The 11,850-nt window shown below is 32.2% G+C and overlaps 1 protein-coding gene and 1 long non-coding RNA gene across 3 annotated transcripts; one reads left to right on the forward strand and one right to left on the reverse strand.

The window, feature by feature from the left end:
- Positions 1 to 1,331: 1,331 nt before the first annotated feature.
- LOC139907618 (uncharacterized) lies at positions 1,332 to 2,204 on the forward strand. Its single transcript, XR_011784333.1, has 2 exons — positions 1,332 to 1,666; positions 1,814 to 2,204. It is a non-coding gene; the product is annotated as an uncharacterized lncRNA (long non-coding RNA).
- Positions 1,715 to 3,809, reverse strand: LOC121118858 (protein rhomboid-like). 2 transcript variants are annotated; one of them, XM_071894088.1, is made up of 5 exons: positions 3,275 to 3,809; positions 3,012 to 3,175; positions 2,434 to 2,925; positions 2,199 to 2,352; positions 1,715 to 2,116 (listed from the first exon to the last, which is right to left on the reverse strand). In XM_071894088.1, exons 3-5 carry the CDS (start codon positions 2,657 to 2,659, stop codon positions 1,789 to 1,791), a joined length of 708 nt encoding a protein of 235 aa, XP_071750189.1. In that variant the 5' UTR covers positions 2,660 to 2,925; positions 3,012 to 3,175; positions 3,275 to 3,809; the 3' UTR covers positions 1,715 to 1,788. The 2 variants fall into 2 exon arrangements, with proteins under 2 accessions (XP_071750189.1, XP_040569421.2); XM_040713487.2 differs by lacking the exon at positions 3,012 to 3,175.
- Positions 3,810 to 11,850: the final 8,041 nt, after the last annotated feature.

The raw sequence follows: 11,850 nt of genomic DNA on the forward strand, positions 1-11,850 counted from the left end.
TTCAGTTGTTAAAGTGTACCTTATCGATAATATATGCATTTCATTATGAAAGTGGATTTAATTAAAAAGACATATTTTATGTCATTGAAATGATAATTACTTAATGGTCCAACTTTCTATTTCAATTTTTTTTTAAAATGAGTAAAATATGAGCTGTAAAAGTTTCAATTTATTTCATTAATAGGAGAAATATCTTTTGCACTTCAGTCAAAATAAGATAGCGTTCCATATTCAGCGCTATGTAGATTAATATGTTGTGAACAAGTTGGAACTTGTGTAGACAGATCGTACAAGTTATAATTTCTATGTCTCTTGCATAACGCTTTATCTAATTACAACATCAGTCGTTTTAATTGACATATAGTGCACTTATTATATTATATATTTACGAGTAATATAACTATGGACATGGGAACATTATATTGTGCCAATGAAATCGTAGTATCAATTAGAAATTAATATTTAATAAAAAGTCAAAAAAAGTATAATTGATAATTGAATTGAAAAAAAAGTAAAAATAATTTTGATAGACATTTTTTTAACCTATAAAAAGTATATGAAGAGTTTTTTTCTAAAATTGTTTTAAGGAACAAAACAAGAGAAAAAGTGAAGTAAAATTTGATGCTCCGCCTATAGTGCGCACCCTTTTTCAACATTTTCAAAAAGGAGAGATCAAAATTTTCTTAGGTGATTCTCTCTTTTGCTCTATAGGGTAGTTTAAGAAAAAAAAACTTTATTATTGTTTTTTAAAGGTTAGAATAATGTCAAGCATAATTATTAGTGCAAAATAATGATTAATGCTGTTTTTTAATCCTTATTACCGAAATACATTACTTTTGTCTCCTTTCAAACTTTGAAAAGGTTCTACTTAAAGATGATGCGTAGAAAAATGAAATTTTCATACAATATGACAACTTTTCCGTACTATTCGTAATCGAAATTCGTAAAAGTTGAATATAAAACCGGTCTTTGGGGTATTAATGGTCGACAACAAATGCGCGTCCGTTTGAGAATGCTAATTGTAATTAGTGTTTAATATAGCTTTGGATATTTTGACAGATGGGTTTTAGTACATTGAATATCTACAACTATTCGTTTAAATGAAATCGTACTTCATAATATGTACTAGACACAATAATTGACAATGATAATTATCTAACTTTGTCAGTAAAAGCAGAAATAAAAGATGGATGACTAATATTGTATGATATAAAAAGGAATGATTCTGTAATAACTACAAAGACCTCTTTTATCAATCAAACGCTGATAAGAAACATAGATTAAACAATTTAAACTATAGAAATAATGTAATTAGTGTGATTCCTTTGATCGTCCCAGAAGGAGCTTCAATGTATTCTTTAACAAATTGTTTCAAAAATACGATAGGATTTATCATCTTTGCTCTGATCATCACTCTTGTCATCATTAGTCATCTCTTATTTAGTCGATGAAGATCGGATGGAAAGGAATATACTACTAGCAGAAGATTTCAGTACAAATTTTAAAAAAATCTATTTTCTCTATCAAAAAACATAAAACGAACATTCTATAAAATACTTTTTCCCACAAATGTTATTTATCACAGATAGTTTTCAAGACAAAATATGGATGGGTTGAGCAAATATATTCTAATTGCTCAAATAGGTACTGGGGCGAGTTACAATGGGTAATAATTAATTATATATAAAGTGCAAAAAAAAAAAAAAAAAAAATACCTAGTTTATCTATTAAAATTGAATACAACTAATAATTAAATTATTTATAATTCTAATATAATCTAAAGTCTTCCTATAAAACACTTCTGTCTTTGCAGAGAGAATCCGGAATGATATTCATATCATCGTAGTAGTAAATGTTCCATGCTATAGCACTCAACATAAGTCCTAAAAATGCGATCCCACTCACAAACCAAATGATTTTCTCGTATTTTTGCCACTGTAGATTTTTAAGGACGGTTATACCGACTAAGAGGCCAGTGATGGCTCCAAATATGTGCGCAGGATAGCTTATAGGCTTAGTCTGTCCGATGACATATGCATCATAGATATAAACGAATATATCTGTGAGAGTGATGAGTAAGACTATGGAGAATCGGAATAAAGGATAAGCCATTTCTCTGTAAAAAAAAAAATTTTAAAACATCATAAATTATAAATATTTCTGTAAAATTAAATATTCAATAAAAAATTTATACGTACCTATAATTCATTATGACAGTCCCTAAATGAGCAGTAATGAGAGAATAGACGCCACCACTTGCCCCTGATAAAAAAACGTTGGGTCGGAATACACTTGTCCAAAGAGATCCGGCAAGTACTCCAAATACATAAACTGACATCACACGCCACCATCCTGGAATATGAGTAATTAAAATTATTTTTCTTGGCTTTAGGGACATAGACATATTAATATTGTATTGAATATTGAACTAACCATGAACCATTTCCAGTGGGATCCCCAGAATTAGTTGAACCATGAGATTAAAAGATAGATGAAAAAGTCCAGAATGAACGAGCATATATGTTAAATATCTCCACACTTGACTACGTTTATAAGGATTGTAAATTAGGCTAGAACAGTAGGGAACTCCATCACTCTCCGGGATTCCAGAATCTCCATAGATGAATATGAGTACTTGAAGAAGGGATATCGTAATCATGAAAAAGGAGGCGGGGAACAGGAGTATTGATTCTGATACGAGTATTTGTAAGGAACTAAAAAATCGACCGTTTCTTTTAAAAGTTCACGAAAGGCTCGTCGTCTCTTGGCACTAAGACCTAATTTGGTTCCTTTAACAAGTTCTATGAACTCATCAAAGTCTATAACACCGTCTTTATTACGATCCACTTCTTGAAGGATCCTTTCCTGCACAGAGCTAGGAACTCCTTCTTTCCAAAGGGGATCCTCGTCCAGTAATTCTTTAAACTGAAAAAAATAATTTGAATACCATATTTACTTTTTATACAATTTCAGTATGTAAATTTATCATCAAATATTATTCAGACATGTACCTTGGATAGACAGAGTACATAGGTAGTTCGGCCCTAAACGTGGAATTGACTGAGGGAGCAATTTCCATGTTTGAGAGTATGATGAAAGAATGTATAATCATAATGGAAAGTAATGAAACTGCATTTCCCCATACTACTGTTCATAAATAGTTGTATTTTATGTTCTGTTTTTGAAGGTACATATACATTTAAAAAAAAAAAAAAGAGTTCCAAGGCCACGTGATGATATTAATTCTTAAAACTAGAAACAATTCTTAACTTACCTTTGTCATTGGTATTTTTCCATTAGGAATCCCATCCGACTCTTTATCTAACTTATGAAAAATGGGCTTCCATTCATCAGTAGAAATAGCCGAGACAACGGATCCAAAAGTCCATGTCCGACTCAGAGCCTGCCCAAAGGTAAGTTCTTTAACGAGATGTTGATTATTGTTGGGATCCGTATGTGAAATGTGTCTAGAGCGCTTAGCAAATGGAATATTATTTCGGATAGAGGATTTACAATCAATTTCTGAAAAGATTGGAGCTGTATAGCAGCGACTCTGTCGAAATCCTCCTGGTTCTTCTTCATCTCCGGGAATAAGAATTGTTAGCTGCTTTTTACTTTGGTACTTTCATCTGGTAATAACTGAGACTCCAAATCTTCTTCTAGGGCCATCCTGAGTTTGTAAAGGTAATTATTTGTCATCTGGACCTGAGGAGCATATTATTCCTTTCACGGCAAATGAAAGAGATCAACTAAACGTCGTTTCTATCAAAAATTATATTCCCATGCTTATAATAAGTAGTTAAAAGCTACTAACATGCCTGGAGTGTGCTCATTGCACACTCTCACAAGTTACACCAAGTCCTAAGGCATAGATTGTATGTATAAGAGTAACATTACATAGTACATATAAAACAAAATCTAGAAAGAAATTCGCCTCTCATATTAACCGCTCTCCTTTTCGAGTGGGATTACCATGCTGGATAATTGAAGAAAATGTGTAACAAGAAATGTTAAGCATGTTCATTCAGGTTACCATTCTGTAGTATTTCATCATCTTAAGTCACTCATCGGCCATCAGTCCACTCATCACTACCATGCGGGGAACTACATGCAATGGATTGCTTTAAAATTATTCTCTGAGTAGTGTTGGATTCCATTCCTAATTATCGAGCTCGAGTTTATGAAAATTTCCACAAAATAATATGAAGGGCAAAAGACCCTTTTGAAATTTTTTGTCAATAGCTGTGGATTTTGAAGATTTTTGTAAAAAAATTCCAAAAAACAAGCCCTAAAATAAATCTCACTCTTACATAAGTTTACATGAAGTATATTAAGTGTAATATTTTTAGTTTATGGTATACACCTCACTAACACAAGTATATATTATATATTTTGTTGTCAGCTGTCGATCTCTCTGCTTCTTTTCTCCAAATAAGTGTTCTGAACATGGATGGGTTAAATGAGAACTAGCTTTTTTTAAGCTATGAACAACTTCCAACCATTATTGAGTGATAATTCCATAGTTAGGAAGAATTTGGTTAAATGACAACTGATTTTGGGCCTTTTATTTTTGTTTTTTTTTCTAAGGAAAGTTTGTGTGATACAATATAGTGTACGAATAAGATTATGATAGTTTTTAGAGTCATTTTGAGTGGTGCTAGAAATTTGATTAATCTTCATTTCTCGAATTTCATGAGTTTGTGTAATGTTGTGTCGAGTAAAATTGAGTCCTGTCGATTAATTCGAATATGAAATAAGAAAAATAAAACATTAAGTAGCTACAGGAAACAGGTGGGGGAGGTCATGACCTCTCCACTGTGTGAGAATTTACAAGTATCCAAATTTTGCTCTTGGCAACCTGAACAGTGTTTTATATTTTCTGAAGCTCTTTTCTATTGCTCTTTTATTCGGCAGGAGAGAACATCTAAGTATAAAGAGTAACCACAAGGCGTTTGCTCATGCAATGACGCTGAGGAGTTATAAGTCAAGGCTGTCTGCAGGATTATATATATATATATACATTTTTTTTTTTTTTTTTAGGATTTTTTTTAAAAAAAAATACCCAAAATTTAAAATTTTTAGGAATAACATTTGAAATATTAGATATTTTGGGAAAAAAATTTCAAAAATCCGAAGCTCTTCCCAAAAAAAATAACTTTTTGGAAAAAAATAAAAAAAAATTTCCGATATTAACTTTTTGGGAAAACAAATTTAAATATTAAATTTTTGGAAAATTTTTTTGCGGAAAAAGTTCAAAAATATATAGCATTTTACAGAAAATTAAATTTTTTTGGAAAAAATTTGCAAAATTAAATTGAATTTTCCTTAATTGGGGAGGGACGTGCAGTCCCTCCAGCTTACCCCCTGTAGACGCCCCCAATAAGTTTAATCCCTTTATGGAAGGATTTGAACTGAGGATTGACAACGGAGTAATTTGTGCCTATGTCCTTGTTGAAGACGGAGAAGTACTTTTATTTATTTCATTCATTTAACATGTAATTCAATGAAACGGTCTGTGTTAAGATACTCACATCTCAAACATTATTCAAATTGTCAGGGTTACCATGTTAATACTCGGTTTACCATTTTTTTTTAACCAAAAATGCTTACGTTTTACAGCCTTTTAGTTAATGAATATTACGTTATTTTCTTTACAGGAACTAGTAATGAGGGATTCCGAAAAAAAGTCCAGATTCCTATAGGATTCTAGTAAACATTCCTGGTGTCGATTTCGATTCTTTAATATTTTCGATAATATTTAAAAAATAACATTTTGCTATCAGAGGCTTCTATCTTTGGGGGCTGGGCAGAAGTTTTTAATTTTTTTTGTAAAAAAAATTCCAAATATACATTTTGATATTTAATTTTTTTTTCAAAAATCCACATCTATTTACAAAATATCAAATTTTTTGGAAAAAAAAATTCAAAGACCCATGGCTATTCTCAAAAAATTTATTTTAAAAATCCGTATTTCTTCATAAAAACTTTTAGTTTTTATGAAGAAATAATAATTTAAATATTAAATTTTTAAATAAAAATTGAGAAAAAAATGTACAAATTACATTAAATTTCAAATATTAAATTTTCAACTAAAAAGAAAAAATTCAAAAATACATATTTATTTAAAGAAAATTATTTTTTTTGGAAAAAATAATGTACAAATTAAATTAAATTTCAAATATTAAATTTTCAACTAAAAACAAAAAACTCTTTAATTGTGGGGGTGGGGTTGGGGGGCTATTTTTTCATAACTTAAAAAAGTAATAAATAAGATTTGGAATCGCAAATTAAGCTTTTCTTTCCAGGTGACGGTCCCGATTCCAGAAAAGAAAACCCGATTCTGTTTAATGGTACCATCACTAACAGAAACTATGGTCGTGGATTTATGAGTTAATATTTTGTACTAACTCTGAGATGGTGCAATTTGTTACAAATCGAGGTAACTCTGATGTCTATGTTAATGAAAGTGTGCTCATAAGATTCAGCTGCCAAAATTGTATAAGACTTAATACAAAATCCTTGAAATTTCTTAAGAATGCGAGCATCGTGTGGTCATTATTGCGTGTTGTGGTTTGTCCAAATAAGCTAATTGGACAAAGGAAATGTGGCCTCTTAGCTTTCCAGTCCCGATAGACTACTATTTGTGGGCGTCTTAACAGATCTGGTGTCATGCTAGAATTTTGAATTGGTGCAGTTTGTCCTAATAGGGTAGTTTGAACCAGAGTTATTCTGGAATTAACAGCATTTTTAATGCCTTATGTTTTGGGCAAAGGAAATGTGGCCTTCTAGCTTAGGGGGATTTGACCCCCTTGGACTTTTATGCGTGAGGTGTCATGGAGACAGATTTCTAATCAATATGTATATATCACTGTTGACTCCTTGGGGGCTTCCATTCTCGAGGAAGTGGCCAACATGAAAAAGGAGTTCCTCATCAAGGCCTGTGCCTGGAGCTATTTAGTTTGCGTGAAAGACTTCACTATGAACCAACTCATATAAGAGCAACAGATGTGTGAATGCTTGTATTAATTTTTGGAAATAAAGAGTAATATTCATTGTCATTAAATTTTCCGGTTTTAAAGTCCCCATTCTATAGATAAGAAATGAGAAAAACCGCATAAGAAATTTTGATTGACGAGGTTTAGTGATAAAATCCATACGCTGACTTAATAAAATATTATGTTGTAGACTCGGATTATTTAATATTTGGACAAAACACTATTTCCAAGAATTATAATTAAAGTAAAGTCGGAAAAAATGTTATGGGCGAGTTTCAAGTAATTTTCAGAAAGTTTTTTTTTTTAGCCCAGTAATAATCAAATCCAAACCTACCCCGTACCCACTACTACATATCAAATTGTACTTAGAAATGTAAATCCTTTCAGCACGTGTTATTCATTTAATCATTGCTTATTAGAGTAGAAACAAGTTTCTATTTATAGGCATACATCATGTACAAGTTGTATCCTGTACTTAATCAGATTGTACAAGTTGCAACGAAAAAATGAGTGAAGCATTTCAATTGAAGAATCAAGGGCAATTTATATAATCTTGTGGATTATATAAATATCTTTTTTTAGAAGGGGGCTCGATTTTTGGGTTTGAAAAAAAAAAAATCCAAAAATTAAATTTTTGAAAAAAAATTAATTTCAAACATTAAATTTTTTGGAAAAAAAATTCAAAAATCAATAACTCTTTACAAAAAACTTAAAAAATTCTACTACCTTCCACAAAAAATTCAAAAATCCACAGTGTGCACAAAAAAATTGATTTTTTTTTGGAAAAACAATTCAAAATTTTACAGCTGTTCACAAAATATTAAATTTTTTCCAAAAAAAATTTAATCATTTTATTTTTGAGAAATTTGGGAGGGGAATACGGCCCCTCCAGCCCACGCACTGCGGACGTCCATAAGAATTTAGAGTACTTTTCATGAAAATAATTCTAAAATTCTATATTTCCTTGATTGACGATATATTAATTGCTATAATTAATTGACTAATTTAATGAAAAGTACTAATCCATAGATAAGCAGAGGGGGGGGGGGAAGTCCTTGTACTATAAATCCATGTTGAGTCTCAAGTCTTTCCTTACAAGTCCAATTCCGTGATTGTTTTCATCCGGCCAAAGTCCTCTGAAAATAAGTAAAATACTTTACAGAGCACTTTAAATCCAGTAAAAATTATAATAACTTTAGAGTTCAAGTCAAGTCTCGAGTGTTTGGTAGTGCAATTGAGTCTTAGGGGTGTCCAAAAGGGGTAGCTGCAAGCCCCGAATATGTATAATCCGGTGAATGTCCCTGAGTCGAGTTGCAAGTCTTCAAAATATGGACTCAACTTCAAATAAATAAATTATCATTAAATTTTACAAATTGTCTTGGAGCAATTTGATACTTTATTTTAGGTTTTGCAAGGAGTTGAGTCCTACAGCCACATGTAAGGCCTCCCATTGACAACTATGTCAATCAAGGGCTTCATCTTTGTCTATAGTACGTCCAGATAGCGATCAGTATTGACCCTGAGGCCTTGGGGGATCTAATGACGAGGCTTGATGCGGCCTTCCGAGCTAACTACACCAAGCAATATGACGTACGCTGAGAACTTTGTCTGTATGACCATTATGGGCCCCAAATTCCCTCTTTCGAACGAACGTTTCACTGAGTCTCAAAGCTTGAGCAATTGTTATGTTTCGCTCCCGGTGCAGATACCAAGGAAGTATCCGAGAAGACGTCCTTGTGAAAGTGAAAAATATATGGTTGTTAAATGTCTTCATAAAGTAATTTCTTCAAAAAAAAAAATAAATGTTGTGCCTTTGTATGTAGTATGAGCATTATTGCCTATCGACCTTTTCCGGGTGCACAAAATATCTGCTTGAAAATCCTGATGCAAAAAATGGATAATTATTCTATTAGAAAGTGCAGTAAATGCAAAAAATGCAATTAATAGAAATTCACGTACATTAGACTGGTTTGTTTTTCAACTTCTTTCGATTACAACTTGTTCAGAAAAGTTAGGATTTGGTAAGGAAAATACCTATACAAAATTTCATTTTTCTATGAGGTCTTATGAAACGAGACGAACGTTCTTATTTTCGTCAATAAAATATGAAAAAAAACGCCATTAATCATTATTTTGCATTAGATGATTATGATAGAAATTACTCCAACCTATAAAAAACATTATTAAAGTTTTTTTTCTAAAATTGTGAAGCAAAAGATAGATTAACATATTAAAAATTTGATCTTTTCCTACTGAAAATGTAAAAAAAAAAAAATTTAAAAATTGGGCGCTATACGCAGATTATGAAATTTTTCTAACTTCTTCTGTTTTTTGCTCCATACAACAATTTAAAAAAACTTATAAATATTTTTTATAGGTTTAAGAAATTTCTATCAAAATTATTTGATGCAAAATAACTAAAAATGTCCTCTTAGTATCTATATTGACTAACCAAAGAATTATTGCATTTGATCGAAATTTGCTACTTACAATTTTGCATGTGAGATTTTCATACCATAGTTTTGCTTTTCCACACTATCTGTAATCGAAATTAGTGGGGATTTTCAATCTTTTCAAATGAATGTAATAACGTCAACCCTTGAGACTACATATCCGAATTGAATAAAAAAATTATATTCATACAGCACTCATCAACGGAAGCCCTCAAGGCGTCGATATTGGGTTGACGAATTTCACAGGTTTTGGACTCAACATGCAGCCAGAACGCTAAGTCAAACGGGTTCAGGTCCGGGCTGTATGGGGGACGCATCTCCTTGGACCAGATGTCCATGTTATTCCTGAGAAAATTCTGGACCAATTTTTCCATGTGTGGAGGGGCTCTGTCCTGCTGTAGCACCACATTTCCATCAGGAAATGCTGTCCTCAAACATGGTCCCCACTGTCTTCTCATCCACACCCAGGTATGTTGCATTAACTCACATTAACTTGCATGGGTCTCCCTACTAAGGATCGTGGTCAATCCTGGATCAATAATTTTATTTCTGCTACCTCCTGGACGCGTTTCCATGCTGATGTCGTCATCCATGCACCTCCAAACTGTGTACACAGTTGGTTTGGATACACCCACTTGGCAAGCAGTCTATATCATACTCATCCTGAACGAAGGAGTGTTGTTGTCTCTTTCTACACTCATCTTAGACTGTGGTAAGAAATGCAATTCATAAACACTGGAGCTAATTCATAAAAGAATCTTTTGTACTTCAGGGGTTATGTAATAAATTCAGGGAACACCTCATGAAAGAAGATTAAGTTTTTATAAAGATTACAAATATGCACCCAGTAGATAGAAAACTGTTGAAATAATATTTAGTTTCATAATAATGTTGATTAATAAGGATAATATATATTGGTTCAATCAATGTAAGGGCACCTTCATGGGGATGTCACGAAAACTCCATCAAATTTGTTGCACACCACTGTCAGAAGCTAATATTTTTTCTTCTGTCATTCAAAAGTTTTATATGACTAGACACTTTTATGCACAAAGATAAAAAAAATTGATTATGGATGAGGGAGCGTGTCTTTTTGGTGTTGCAATTTGAGAAGGTATGTTATATTTTCGAAAGCTGTTATCATTATTCTTGAAGAGAGTACAATAAGAATATAGCAATCACAAGTGCCTGAAAGACCAATAATAACATTGAGGAATTATTGCAGAGTTAAAAGAATAAGTCTTCCTTGGACTCGGAGTAGAATTTGAGGATTGTCATAAGAGTAATTCCTGCGTAAATCATTTTACAAGATACAGTGTGGGTTTGTGTTTATTTCCTTCCTCGTAGCTAGTTGAATGAAACGTCATGACAGCTAAGCTTCCCTCCTTCCAACCATTCTTCAGATTGTCAGGGGTACCAGGCTAACTTTTGATTTTCTTAAGAAAAACAAATTCAAAAAATCAAAAATAATTTATCTTTACCTTAGAGCCTTTACCTTATGGACTGTCAGTATTAGATTACCGATTAAAATAGACAAAGTAAAGTTGAGTGACGTCATCAAGGACTGCACTCATGTCTATTGTTTCTTGAAAGACATAATTTTAAACAGCTGAAAGGACATAGTTAGTAAATACGTCATTTCAGCTGCTGTAGTTACCATAAAAGACCGATAAGGACCGTTTTTAGGATCATACAAATTGTATTTGGACCGAAACTTATAGAACTGCAGTATTTTTGTTCTTGTAGACCCATCAACCACTAATTATTGCCAAAGGTTCCGATCATGAAGTAAGTCCTTAACCATGGAAAATTAACGTAAAGAAACATCCTTTACTGCCTGCAATTCCCTAGGTTATATTATAATACTCATCGTTTCATTTGAAAAGTTCATAGCTACATTATTTATGGGTACGCTATACCCATAAATGGAAAAGTAAGCAACAAAAAAAAAAAAAGCATAATATTTAAATGCCAAAGATTATGATTGCATTTAAATGTAAACGAGCAAACAGGGAAACCTTATTTCTTACAATGATTGAATCAAAGCCCACTGAGTTGAAGATCCCTGTGGTTAATTTATTATCTCCTTTTTTATTTTAACCCCCCCCCCTCATAAAAAAAAAGAACTCAAGTGACGAAACGACGACCATTTTGATCAATTCTTGCAAAAATTTAGTTGGATACGAGAATATTTATTTATCTACAAGGGGGATCAGTATGTACATCACAAATGATACTAATCAGGTTATGTTAAAAAAACCTGACCATTTGAAGAATAATTTAAAGGGGAACAGCTTAACTCTCATATAACGTATGCAACTACGTGGCGTCCTCGGGTACCTCAAAAGGGACATTTTGGAAAGGAAAACGTTGTTTCGTAGTAGCTAATTTTTTACGAAAAA

Source organism: Lepeophtheirus salmonis, chromosome 1 (assembly GCF_016086655.4).
Source record: "Lepeophtheirus salmonis chromosome 1, UVic_Lsal_1.4, whole genome shotgun sequence".
NCBI classification, from domain to species: domain Eukaryota; kingdom Metazoa; phylum Arthropoda; class Copepoda; order Siphonostomatoida; family Caligidae; genus Lepeophtheirus; species Lepeophtheirus salmonis.

What these genes read in the sequence shown, in the direction of transcription:
- LOC121118858 (XM_040713487.2), bottom strand. Translation starts at nt 2,659, where the DNA reads ATGATTACGATATCCCTTCTTCAAGTACTCATATTCATCTATGGAGAT. An exon ending in CCCACTGGAAATGGTTCATG is followed by an intron (nt 2,353 to 2,433) that starts GTTAGTTCAATA and finishes CTCATATTCCAG; the next exon opens with GATGGTGGCGTGTGATGTCA. An exon ending in ACTGTCATAATGAATTATAG is followed by an intron (nt 2,117 to 2,198) that starts GTACGTATAAAT and finishes TTTTTTTTACAG; the next exon opens with AGAAATGGCTTATCCTTTAT.